Here is a 12,093-nt window from a genome sequence, read left to right on the forward strand (position 1 = left end):
TAATTGATTTATTATTATTATTATTATAAACAGTATTGTCATTTTTATTAGTATTTTAAATATATATTTTTTTGTCATTTTCATTTCATTTAAAATGTATTTAAATTTACTTTTTGCGTATTATTTGTCCTTTTTATTATTTTTCAAAAAACAAGCAAATAAAAACATTTCTACACTGTAAAAAATAAATATGTAAAATACCAAAAGAAATTACACATGGCATTAATTATAAATTTTACTGACATTTCTGTTAACAATGCCATGAAGTGTAAAATACAAAATACTGGTAAAACACCTGTAAAAAAATAAGTACGGAAAAATTCCTTCAGCGCCCTATTTTTATAGTTTTTTTACATAGTTTGTGTTCATAGTTTTTATTCTAGGTAGTTTTAGTTAATTTAGTTAATAATAGTTTAATTAAAATTAAATTTGTCCAATACTTATTTTACATTTTGTAAATTTATTTTATTTCAGTTAACATCTTTTTTTTAAAAACATTTTATGGTTTTAGTTTTAGTTAATAATAACCCTGATTATAAGTATATAAATTAGAGATGCGCTATAAAACAACTAAAAAACAACAACAAAGATATTTATAAAACAAATGTTATTTTTTTTTACCACACACTGTTGAAACCCTCAACCCTTTTAACATTTCATATATTTTGGCTGAATATTGGTGAAACGTCCATCTAGAAATGCTGGAAATTATATGACTGTATAAATAATGTGTAAAGTAAATAAAGTGAACCAAGCAACATTAAAATTATATTAATTATTCGATTTTACATCCCAATTAAAATAATGATTATATTTTCATTAACTCACGACCCCCCATGTGTTTGTAAAACCTTAACCTGTGTCATTTTTGGATGAAAATATATGGAGACAGTATTTTGGATTTTACTCAGTCAATAAAATGTTATTAACGTTGCAACACATTGCTAAAACAAAAGAATTTAAGCATGATTTAGTACATTGCTAACATTTTAACATGATTTAACACATTGCAAGCCTGTTCTATTATGCTGCTAGCATGATTAGCACATTGCTAGCATGAATTAGCATATTGCTAATATGATTTAGCATGTAGTCCCAGGATAGTCGTTAAGTTTTGCTAGTAATAGACAGCTTAAATACTTTATATGTGATATTTGTTCAAAAGTTTTCACACCCCCTTAATGAAAGTCTATGAGACTTTCTGTAGATTTGATTGTCCGTTTAACGAAAACCGTAACTCCGATCAGTTAGAAAAGCTATAGCAACCCAAATCAGACCAATCTTAAAGTCTGACCCAAGTTTGGTGGTTGTAGCTTAAAAACTCCAGGAGGAGACACTGACTAAATTTAGACTCAGAAGAAGAAGCAGATTAAATAGCAAATCGCTGTTGGCTTTGTCAAGTCAAAATAATTAACACAATTGTGATATACACTTCACCTTTGGCTAAAACATTTGAAATCTATAATATAACATCGCACTAAACACCCCCAACATCATCCAAGCTGTACGGTTCACAACTCCTCTCAATGTGATTCATTCCTGTAAGACTACAATAAAGTCAAATACAAGTTTCTGTCCGCACCCGATCATTACTACGACACCCTACGACAGAGGTCAAGGAGGACCTCAAAACACTGCAGGTCAGAGAAATGGACACATTTGAATGGTTTTTCTAATGCATTTTTTTAATTCATACGTTCTTTTATCCAATGCAGGAGTTAAAAATCTTAGTAGACTATGACGATAAAGGTTACCTGCTACAGATCTTCACCAACAGACCGATGCTCTTCCTGGAGGTCATCCAGAGGAACAACCACTCCGTGAGTCTGTGTTTAACCTTATTTATCCAGACTTAATTTGGAAGCCCGTATTCAACACTGAATTAAAAATAAAAAATGTCATTTGACTTTTCCGCAGAATTTTGGAAAAAGACTTATGGCTGTATTAGATCAAAAGGGTGCTTTGCTAAATACTGAGCAAAGAGCAATATAACAAAGAGTGAAAAATTTAAGGGGGTCTGAATACTTTCTGTACCCACTGTATATATATATATATATATATATACACATACAGTATATGAATATAGTAACCTTGAAACCAGGATTAGGCATAAAAAAATGTCATACTGATGAAATATATGAGATCAAATATAGTCTTTATGGAGTTTGAATCTGAGCTCTGAGAAAACATGTTTGAACAGGCTCATAGTTTTATTAGGGGCTTTTTAAAGCTTGTGAAGCGAAGGAAATGCCTAAAGACAAGACATTTCTATTTGAATCGCACTAAAGGGGGCTTTACTTTCCGCTGTGGTGTTTAAACTGTAAAAGAGGGCAAGAAACCGAACCCAGTGACACTAACAGATCAAATCCAAAGACTGGTTCATTTATTAAAGGACATTGAAGCTGTAAAATACATTTTTTTAGATGTTAGCAGATATATACAGGTTGCACATTGCTGAAAACAGTGTTAGTACTCATTATGTTTATTATTAAGGGGAATTTAGTTTCTGTGCCATTTAATTCTTCTGGTCTGAAAGCAAAGTTGAAGATAAGTAGAAAAATGTGTAGAAAATTATATTACAAAGTTGATTATTAGAGTATGTATTTCAGGAAAATATTTTGGATATTCTACTTAAAGTTTAATGTTTACTTCAATATTACTTGCTGTGTGATTATTAGTGGAATTTTCTCAGTAAAGTATACACTACACCTCACAGATGTTTATGTTTTTTTTTTTATCTGGGTCTAATTCTCAGTTTTTTTTTCATCATAAGAACCTAGTTAACCCTCTGCCATGTCTTCTTATCCTTTAGGGTTTTGGAGCTGGAAACTTCAAATCTCTGTTCGAGGCCATTGAGAAGGACGAGGATGCCAGAGGAAACCTCACTCAAACCTCGCGTCCCAAAGGCCTTTTACTAACACACACCGCAGCATTAAGCTGATTTACTCAAGCCTCATGCTGGAGTGAAATAATATGACACCATCAATTCAAGTGTCCAGGACAACATTAAAGACATTTAATATAAGAACTGTATAATGTATCGGTATCATTTTTTTTTATTTGTTCATCTGCATCCAGTTTCAGAGTCAAATGGGATTGAAAAAAAACTACAACCAATATTTTTGAAACTTTTGAAGTTGGTAAAACTCAAAAATATTGATGGTGTTTAACTCAAGTACTTATTCAATTTTTGGATATGGCTTGAGTCCCTTCCATCAGACAAAATAGTTACTATTAACTAAATAATACAAATAATAATAAATAAATAAAACATTAAATGAATCATTACTTCATGTGTGTGCACAATTATATATTAAATAAAATAAAATGAACACCACATTCTCTGCATTTTTATTTCAAAATAATTTATTTGTATATAATGGGAATGATGGCAGGTTTATACATCTATGATGGCAGCTGTACGTTTCATAAAGAAAATCATTCCAAAATTGAGAAAATAACATTCTGAAAATTTTTCTCAGACCTGGAAAAAAATGGATAAATATATTAGGAAATAAATATATTAGTGACATTACCATATTGAAATGTTCTATTATATATAAAATACAACACTTTATTTTTTACACAAAATATTGAACATATACTGGCATATCCCTTGATTTCTGAAGGGATTTAGCTCTATTAGAAAAGGCAGTTTTAATTGATTTTCTGTGGAAAAGAGAGCATATGAACAATACAGACATAATTGATGGCCAGCACAAAGGACCGATGGTAGAGAAAATAAAATCCTCCTCATTCTTTAATTTGATTGACATAAAACTTGTAGCTACATAGTGCTTCGATTGTTTTGCTTTGCGTTCCTTTCTTGAATCTCATGCAGATTTAGTTTTTCCCAAGGCAAAGTGCTGTTTGCATCCTTTCTAGACAAAGACAAGGGTTTTACATGTGAAGCTGTACGAGATGGATGCCAACATGGAAATGTAAAGCGGATCTTCTGTTATCTGTGGCAGCTGGTAGCAACAGATCTGTTTATGTACTGTCTCAAAATTCACTGTAACTTAATGAAAATACTGGATAATTCTAATCTTTGGTTCATGAAAAAGTGAACAAATGACTGTCTAGATGCATTAACAGGGTTCCAACACAAACTATTGGAAATAGAAGGTTGTTTAAAAAAGAAAAATAAAATTGAAAAAACATGATTTCCATGCCTAAAGAAGCTATAATAAACAATAACATCTCAGTTAAAATAACTTCTTGCTATTATGCACGGCTTTAAAATCTTTAATAGACTGGTTGTTTCTCTTTCTGAGTGTGATCTCTATGAAATGACTTTAAAAATCTTTACGATAACCAAAAGCAAGTGGAAAAGTCATTTGACTTAAGGTGTGGGAACCCTGAATGAGGAAACCCTACACTTACTATATTTTGTCTTGCATATATTTTTATTTGGGATTCAGCCTCATTTTGATGAAAATTAACATGTGACGGGATGAAGCCAAAAAGACTCATGAGAGGTGTTTGTGGTGGAGAAAAGAAAAGAAAATAAACATTCAGGTGTTTGTCATGGCAAGATTTCCAGTGTTTCCTTTTCTTTACTTAAAGGAATGGTACAGGTTCAGAACTGCATCAGATATTTTTACAAACTAAAGGAAGGGTTTACTTCCAGCATGTCACATGTTTTAGCTTGTTTTGAACCCAGACCATTCCTTTAAAGGCTGGATTTTACAATAAATGACAACAGACATTTCTGGGTAACAGAGTATGACTATGCTTGCAGGCAATATACATTGAGTCAGCTTTTTGTGTCGGCTGGTATTGCCAGGAATATGACAGCAGGCTACATACAGTAAATGTATGTATAAACTTCATGAAGTGTTCATTTCATGGGTTACAGAGGCACTTTTGGTAAGCTTGTATGCTGGTTGGTTTCTATGAAATGTCACGTCCCTTTAAGAGAACATGAGGGTCACAGAGGTGAAAGCAAAGCATTCTGGGAAACGTAGTCCTTCTCAGCCTGAACACATTACAGGCTTAATAGACCAAACTAATGAAACAAAACAAAATAAAAAAAATCTTCACAACTTTCCCTAAATATATTCAGTCAATTCATTCAGTTTTGACGAGCAAAATTAATAAATGAAGACACAAACATTTGTAAATAACAGCTGCCATTTCTGAATTAACAAAACCGAGACCTGAAACCTCAATGAAAAGCTCCAAGGACAGATGATATAAAGTAAAGCTCCCTATCGCTGCTCTGAGTTAATATCTGTCAGAGGTAACGAGAGGCCAAAGCACAAGCACCTTTGAAGTACCATCTCGCTAACAGGACTTTCTGATTGGTTATCTGAGGTAGTGCTGGAAAACCAGGCCAGATGCTTGAACGTAGCCCAACACATAGTTAAAAAGCTAGAAATGAAATGGAAGAGGCGTTCTGCATCGCAATGACTAGATAGTTAAAAATTAGCCAGTAGGCTCAGTGAACTAATGAAACATACTTAACGCAAGTACACAAACTCAGAATTAAGTGCACAGCTGATGCATTACAAGCTCTTGGTTTCGTTGTACATGGTTCGTATCTCAGTCTTCAAGGTATAATGATACCTTCATATTACGGTAGCTGTCGTAAACAGAATTCAGCCACGATAGTAGTTAACCTAAAAATGAAAATAGATCAAGACAAATTACAATAGTGTTGCATTATGATTCGGTTTTGACACATTTCAGAACACGACAACTAGGCTTGTGTGGATAGAAGTGTCTACGTACTTACATAAAGTACATATGCCAAGTCTAAATCTCAATGGAAAACAGAAAGACACGTTTATATCTTGAAGGGCTTTCATGAAGATCACCAAGGAGATCTCAGACTTGTTTACAAGAGAAGATACAAATCGAATCCTGTTTTAAACCAAAGGAAAGGAAGAAACCATAATCAATCTCATAATCAATGCGCATCTTTCAGATCCTTTGATAACTGCCTTAATTAATACCACTTGTTTGCCTATGAAAAGGACCATGCATTTGGACCGTATTGGGTAAAGTACCAAAAATGACTTGTTCTGGACATTGGAAAGGTGCTAGTAACAGAGCGTCACTTCTGAAGAGCATTTTTGAAAACCCATCTTATCATCAGTGACTGCTTAATTCTTTGTTAGAATGAAATCTGAGGTCTGGAGATTCTGAGTAATTCAGTTTGATATTGCAAGAAGATGTTTGGAATTATCTGGAAGACTCAACATATGAGCGAAAGAAACAGCGAGAGATCGCCGAAGAGTTTTGTCCATTTCGGCTCTTGTGTAGCAGCGTGAGGAGTTTTGGATGAAGAGTTTCTCAAACACCAGACTCTTCCTCTGACCCTGTGAAGAAAAAAAAAACATTTCCATGTAAAACTCATTAAACTGAAACAATAGTCAATTAAAACTGAAAATCAGCTGTGTACATTCAGGTTATAACCAGCAATAGAGAATTTTATACACCAACCCCATCACCCTAGTTTCCTCAACAAAAAGACGATAGGGTTTTTCAGTTGGCTTATGGCCTACTGCAAAAAATAAGCTTTGTGACAAACAAAAGTTTATGATTCTAACAAAGCTTTCTAAATAAAAGCAAAAATTTAGGAAACACATGAATTACACTAAGGTTACATGACTTCAACTTCAGCATCACTAAATTTCCAAATCTACAAGTTGGAAAGTCTGAGTTGGAGTAGTTTGCGGGAAAGTGACTAAACACAGCAAGGCTCTAAAAGAAGACTATTGGGTAGATAAGTTTAACTGTTTGACTAAATGTATAAAAACTTTAAAAAAATAAGTGGTAATAATGGTGTATATTATGTGGTAGAATACAATGTGAAAATATCTTGAGCCTGTGGTAATCACAGATCTCATTTCAGGCATTTCACCAAAAAACAACTGACTATCACACAATGGAATCATAAGTCCAAAAATGCAACTCATGATACTGGGGGAAACTTTTTGAGCTATTTTGCTTGGGCACTTTCCCACTGAGAATGGGTAACAAATTTCTATCTAGATACTTTTTTAGATTGGTTGTGGGCCCTGTGTCTCACCTAATGCAACATTAACCAAAGTTGATGGCAACACTGCTCAAAAAGTTGCCCTGTATGTCATCAGCCTTAGGAGTCATTTCAGCAGTACTCTATAGTGGAGCACTACAGTCAGACATACTCACCCTGACTATTGTGTAGAGTTTGGCAGTGCAGACAGATGTCCATGGGAAGTTCGTCCCCTGGGCCATGATGGGTCCTACAAAGGGGTCTGTCCATTCCAGAAGTGGGTCCCAGGAGCTGAGGCTCTGAATGGGCCTGCTGCACCTCCTTCTGCCACACCACATGTGCCCCACTACAGCACGGCCAGTCGGTCATACCCGTCGAGTCCAAGATCAGGGGCACTGGCAGTAGCGTGGGGGCCATGTCTGGCGGAGGTGTGCAGCAATAGCTTCCCGCTCCCTGTCCGTAATGTATATGAATGCTACAATCATCCTGAAGGTCCAAGCTTTGATGAAAGTGAACAACCGGCGAAGGCACTTCCATTGGACATCCAGCTGCTTTCCGACCGGTCATCCACCCTGGGCCTTTGTGGCAACAGGGTGGGGACGGAGAGGTTAAAGGAGGAGAGGGAAGGATTACGGAGGCACCTGAGGAGGTAACAGGTTCCAGGTCTCTATCCTCAATCCTCCTTGAACTGAGGTCTGTTTTGGGGCAGTGGCAAGATTGTACCTGTACCTGACACCCAGAGGAGTCTTTGTCTTTAGTTATGAGACAAGGCCCGCTTGCTGCTGCGGCTGAGGACGTGGCTCCTTGATCCTCGTCATAGCCTCGGCCGGGCCCTTGACTGAGTTCCCCATCCTCGTAATAGTGGTGTCTATGCCTGTGATAGTGAACGTGACTAAACACAGCCACCTGTTGCTGCTGTTCTTCCAGGCCAATGGCACCGGCATCACCAGTGCTTCCACCACCGGTTCGGTTCACTACAGAGTCCAGGGAACGAGGCCTTTGCGTGGCCTCTATGCTCCCTCTGCGTGGAGCTTTGCCTGGTCCGCAGTAGATAAACGGGTCGTAATCGCTGCTGAGCGAGCTACGAAAAGTGGACCAGCTGCCATAGACACCCTGCAGGCTGATGTCCGTACAGTTCAATACGGAGTCACTGGACGAGCCGTGGCACGATCCCGAGCTGGAATCACTGGCTGGTCCATCTGCAAGGTAACCGCTACGCTCCGTATGGTAACTCCCTCCTGAGGCGCTGCCGTCATCCTGGCGACTGTGCGAGCCTCTTCCATGCGGCAGGTGATGATGAGTTGCATGGTTTGCAGGCGATATCACATGATGCATCCGAGAACCCGAAGAGTTCCGCAAAGGTCCTCCAGGACACCGGTGACACGACCTTCTGGGAGCTGCATGCCCGGTCCGAAACCCGTGCCCACCTGTCCTTTGCAGACGTCCATGATGGGCATCTGGAGCCAAGTGGTACGCACAGCTAGCACCTAGTGGTCTGCTGGGAGAGCAACGAAGAGTCCGTGGATGAAGAGGGGGAGAGTTGCCATAGTTGTCCAATTGGGGTAAAGGTCCAGAGGGATTATGGGGGAAATGATGCCGCAGGGAAAAAGGAACTTGGTGCTGGGGATAAGGGTGTTGGTTTGAATAGTTATGGGGAAGGAGGAAGGCTTGACTGTGCTCAGGTGGAGGGGGTGGCATTTGACTTCTTTGGGGCTGACGGGATGCCAGATCTGAACCTAATGAAGGATAGATGGTGAATTTAGTTAGAAAACTTTTGGTTCTTGAAAACAGCTCTTTTTAAAAATCAAGAACTAGAGTTCAGGGTACATTCAGGCTTTGGTTCTAAACAAATTAAATCCTGCTTCAGGTCTTGCCAATCCTATATAACCTTCTTCCTTAGAACATTGAAAGATATTTTGAAGAACATTGGGGTCCAAACAACACTGTATTCTTTTAGATTTTGTGTTCCACAGAAGAAAGTCACACAGCTTTGGGCATCTTATTAAACTGGATGTATTCATATTTAGGAAGCATATGATAAAGAAAGAAAAGGAATTTCAATACAATGCTGACTCGGAGGCTCTATAATAAAGTTATTGGAAAAATATATATGTACCCTGAGGCTGTTTACCCATGATGTTGTGCATGCACAGTGGGCAGGTACGGTGTTGTAGGAGCCAGGGGTCGACACACTCCTTATGGAACTCATGAGCACAGGAGATGATTCTCAATTCCTGCCAGAGAGACAGTGAAAATTTAATATGAAACGTACCATTGGTTTGCCTCAATACAAAAGTGGTCCTTTTCCTGTCTGGGTTTGATGGTTTCTCTCACCCCTCTTCAAAATTATGTAATGTTTTAGTTATTTTCATCTCCTACCTGGCCATCCATGAATTCCTCAAGACAGATGGCACAGATTGGACTGGAATTGGAGCTGCTGTTTGACCCTGGAGCCCCACGAGAGCGCTGGGAGCCAGAGCAACTCTGAGAACTGTATGTGCGCGTTTCCAACCTGCTGATGGCACGCAAGGTCTGCTGGTGCACAGAGTCCTGGGAGTTGAGAAAAAATTATTAAAAGATTTCTAGATTGAATTTAAAAGTCAAAACAATAAGTTATGATCATGCAGAACAGGAGAGAAGTAGAATGATGCAGTGGAAAAATTACGATACAGACAAAAAGTAAATGTAGACTGCACTGGTATATAATGCAGGTGTGCTCCTGGAGAGCCACAGTCCTGCAGAGTTTCATTACAACTCTAACCGAACATGCCTGAACGAGCCAAACAAGGTCCAAGGGTTACTAGAAAGCTACAGGCAGGAACATTTTTATGAAGGCTGGAGCAAAACTCTGCAGGACTGTGGCTCTTCAAGACCACTCCTGTTATAATTTGTGTTGTGTTTTCTTACCCAGGTTCTGTTGGACCTGCAGTGGAAGCGTAGAGCAAAGATCATGATGATGGCCAACACAACCAGAGACACAGTCAACAGGATGCCAACATCATAATGAGGCTGTGTACATAACATATGAAGAGTGAAGCTTGAGTGTCCTGTCCTCAAACCACCAACTAATTAATTTTAACCCAATAAACAGCCAGAGAGTTCTATCCCCAAAACACTTTAAGTTAAAGCAATTATTTGACACAAATGAAACAACCCCCTCATGGATGGTTGGTTACAAAAGAGCACCATTTCTAAATAACTAGTATGTACACTTAGGAAACTAATGTTCTTTTAATATATTAATATACATTCTCTAGGGGTAAATAAGGTACAAAGGTGTACCTTAAATACTACCCCAGTTACAATTTTTTTTAATGTATGTAAATTGACTTTTAGATGCTGTCATCTATTAACTTGCTTAACCAAGAAGACTTGGCCAACCAGCATCTCCAGAGGGACCATCCTGGTTGACCAGCCCTACTAACTAATATTTTCAGGCACTTAAGACAGCTATAATGTGACCTGACGTGACGTGACATTCAGATAAAGTATGGTGACCCATACTCAGAATTCGTGCTCTACATTTAACCCATCCGAAGTGCACACACACAGAGCAGTGAACACACACACACACTGTGAACACACACCTGGAGCAGTGGGCAGCCATTTATGCTGCGGCGCCCGGGGAGCAGTTGGGGGTTTGATGCCTTGCTCAAGGGCACCTAAGTCATGGTATTGAGGGTGAAGAGAGCACTGTACATGCACTCCTCCCACCCATAATTCCTGCCATCCCGAGACTCGAACTCACAACCCTTCGATTGCGAGTCCAACTCTCTAACCATTAGGCCACAACTTTCCCACGACTTGATCATAACTGTGATAATACTGGATTAACATTGTTTCAGTTTAACCAACAGTGCTAAGCCTGTCCTCCATTGATGACATTTATTTCTTAACAATTCTTAGAGATTCCACACATCCAGCCAGACGTTTTTTTTATTCCTTTACCCTCAGGCAGAAGACTTAGAGCAATTAAAGCCACTTTTTGAACAGTACCTATTGTAGGATGGTCCAATTCTGACAATTAAGCATATGATTTAGCATCATATTTCATTTCTGAATTTCTGAATTTGTTTGTGTTTGGGCTTGGCAAGAAATTCCAGGCAATTGTGTTATTTGACAATAAATAAATAATTATATTGCTAAACTACAGTGAACAAAATTATAAACGCAACCCTTTTGTTTTTTCCCCCCATTTTTCATGAGCTGAACTCAAAGCTCTATTTCTCTCAAATATTGTTCACAAATCGGTCTAAATCTGTGTTAGTGAGCACTTCTCCTTTGCCGAGATGATCCATCCACCTCACAGTTGTGGCATATCGAGATGGTGATCAGACAGCATGATTATTGCAAAGGTGTGCCTTAGCCTAGCCACAATATTACACCTTTTATTGCAGCCAGCCTCATGCACACCTGTGTAATAATCATGCTCTCTAACCAACATCTTGACATGTCACACCTGTGAGGTGGATGGATTATCTCGGCAAAGGAGAAGTGCTCACTAACACAGATTTAGACAGATTTGTGAAAAATATTTGAGAGAAACAGGCCTTTTGTGGTCATAGAAAAAGTCTTAGATCTTTAAGCTCAGCACATGAAAAATGGGGGCAAAAACAAAAGCATTGCATTTATAATTTTGTTCAATGTATTTTCTCGTTTCAACCCCAACACTTACATCAGGCCTAAACATACTGGTCAGTCAGCTGATCCAACACTACAAGCCATGTAAAATCATGCTGGGTTAAGCTGTTGTTTTCAGCAGGAAGACTGAAACAGTAAAGCCTAGAAATTAAAAGACATCAATTAAACGTGGATACGATTACTCACCCATTTTTGAGTCTCCATCATGATATCTATGAACACCTTGGCTTCTTCATTTTTATTAACGAGTCCCATCAGTTCTTCTGCATCTGATGACTTCACCAGCACCACTGGACGAGGCAACAAACCTGAATCACGCAGCTGTGTGTAAAAGACAAGCAAGAGCAAGTGTCTAAATACGAAATGGGATGTATGGAATAAAGTATATTTTGATCTACATGACCTAGAAACAAAATGTTTTAATATTCACAATGGTAACAATCTTTAGTTACTTTAGTTACTTGAGTGAT

At 38.1% G+C, this 12,093-nt stretch overlaps 1 protein-coding gene across 2 annotated transcripts in view; it reads right to left on the bottom strand.

Annotated features, from left to right (window-relative positions):
- Positions 1 to 5,647: 5,647 nt before the first annotated feature.
- LOC132140574 (E3 ubiquitin-protein ligase RNF43-like) overlaps positions 5,648 to 12,093 on the bottom strand; it is a 77,596-nt gene continuing 71,150 nt past the window's right edge. The window contains exons 4-9 of one of the 2 annotated variants that reach the window (XM_059549384.1): positions 11,810 to 11,944; positions 9,890 to 9,991; positions 9,362 to 9,532; positions 9,114 to 9,216; positions 7,159 to 8,718; positions 5,648 to 6,323 (exon numbers count right to left, since the gene is read on the bottom strand). In XM_059549384.1, coding sequence (XP_059405367.1) covers positions 6,298 to 6,323; positions 7,159 to 8,718; positions 9,114 to 9,216; positions 9,362 to 9,532; positions 9,890 to 9,991; positions 11,810 to 11,944 — 2,097 coding nt within the window. In that variant the 3' untranslated portion in view covers positions 5,648 to 6,297. Of the gene's footprint in view, positions 6,324 to 7,158; positions 8,719 to 9,098; positions 9,217 to 9,361; positions 9,533 to 9,889; positions 9,992 to 11,809; positions 11,945 to 12,093 lie in introns of both variants that reach the window. The other variant, XM_059549383.1, reaches the window with a different exon arrangement.

The sequence above is a fragment of the Carassius carassius genome, chromosome 5, assembly GCF_963082965.1.
Source record: "Carassius carassius chromosome 5, fCarCar2.1, whole genome shotgun sequence".
Classification (NCBI taxonomy): domain Eukaryota; kingdom Metazoa; phylum Chordata; class Actinopteri; order Cypriniformes; family Cyprinidae; genus Carassius; species Carassius carassius.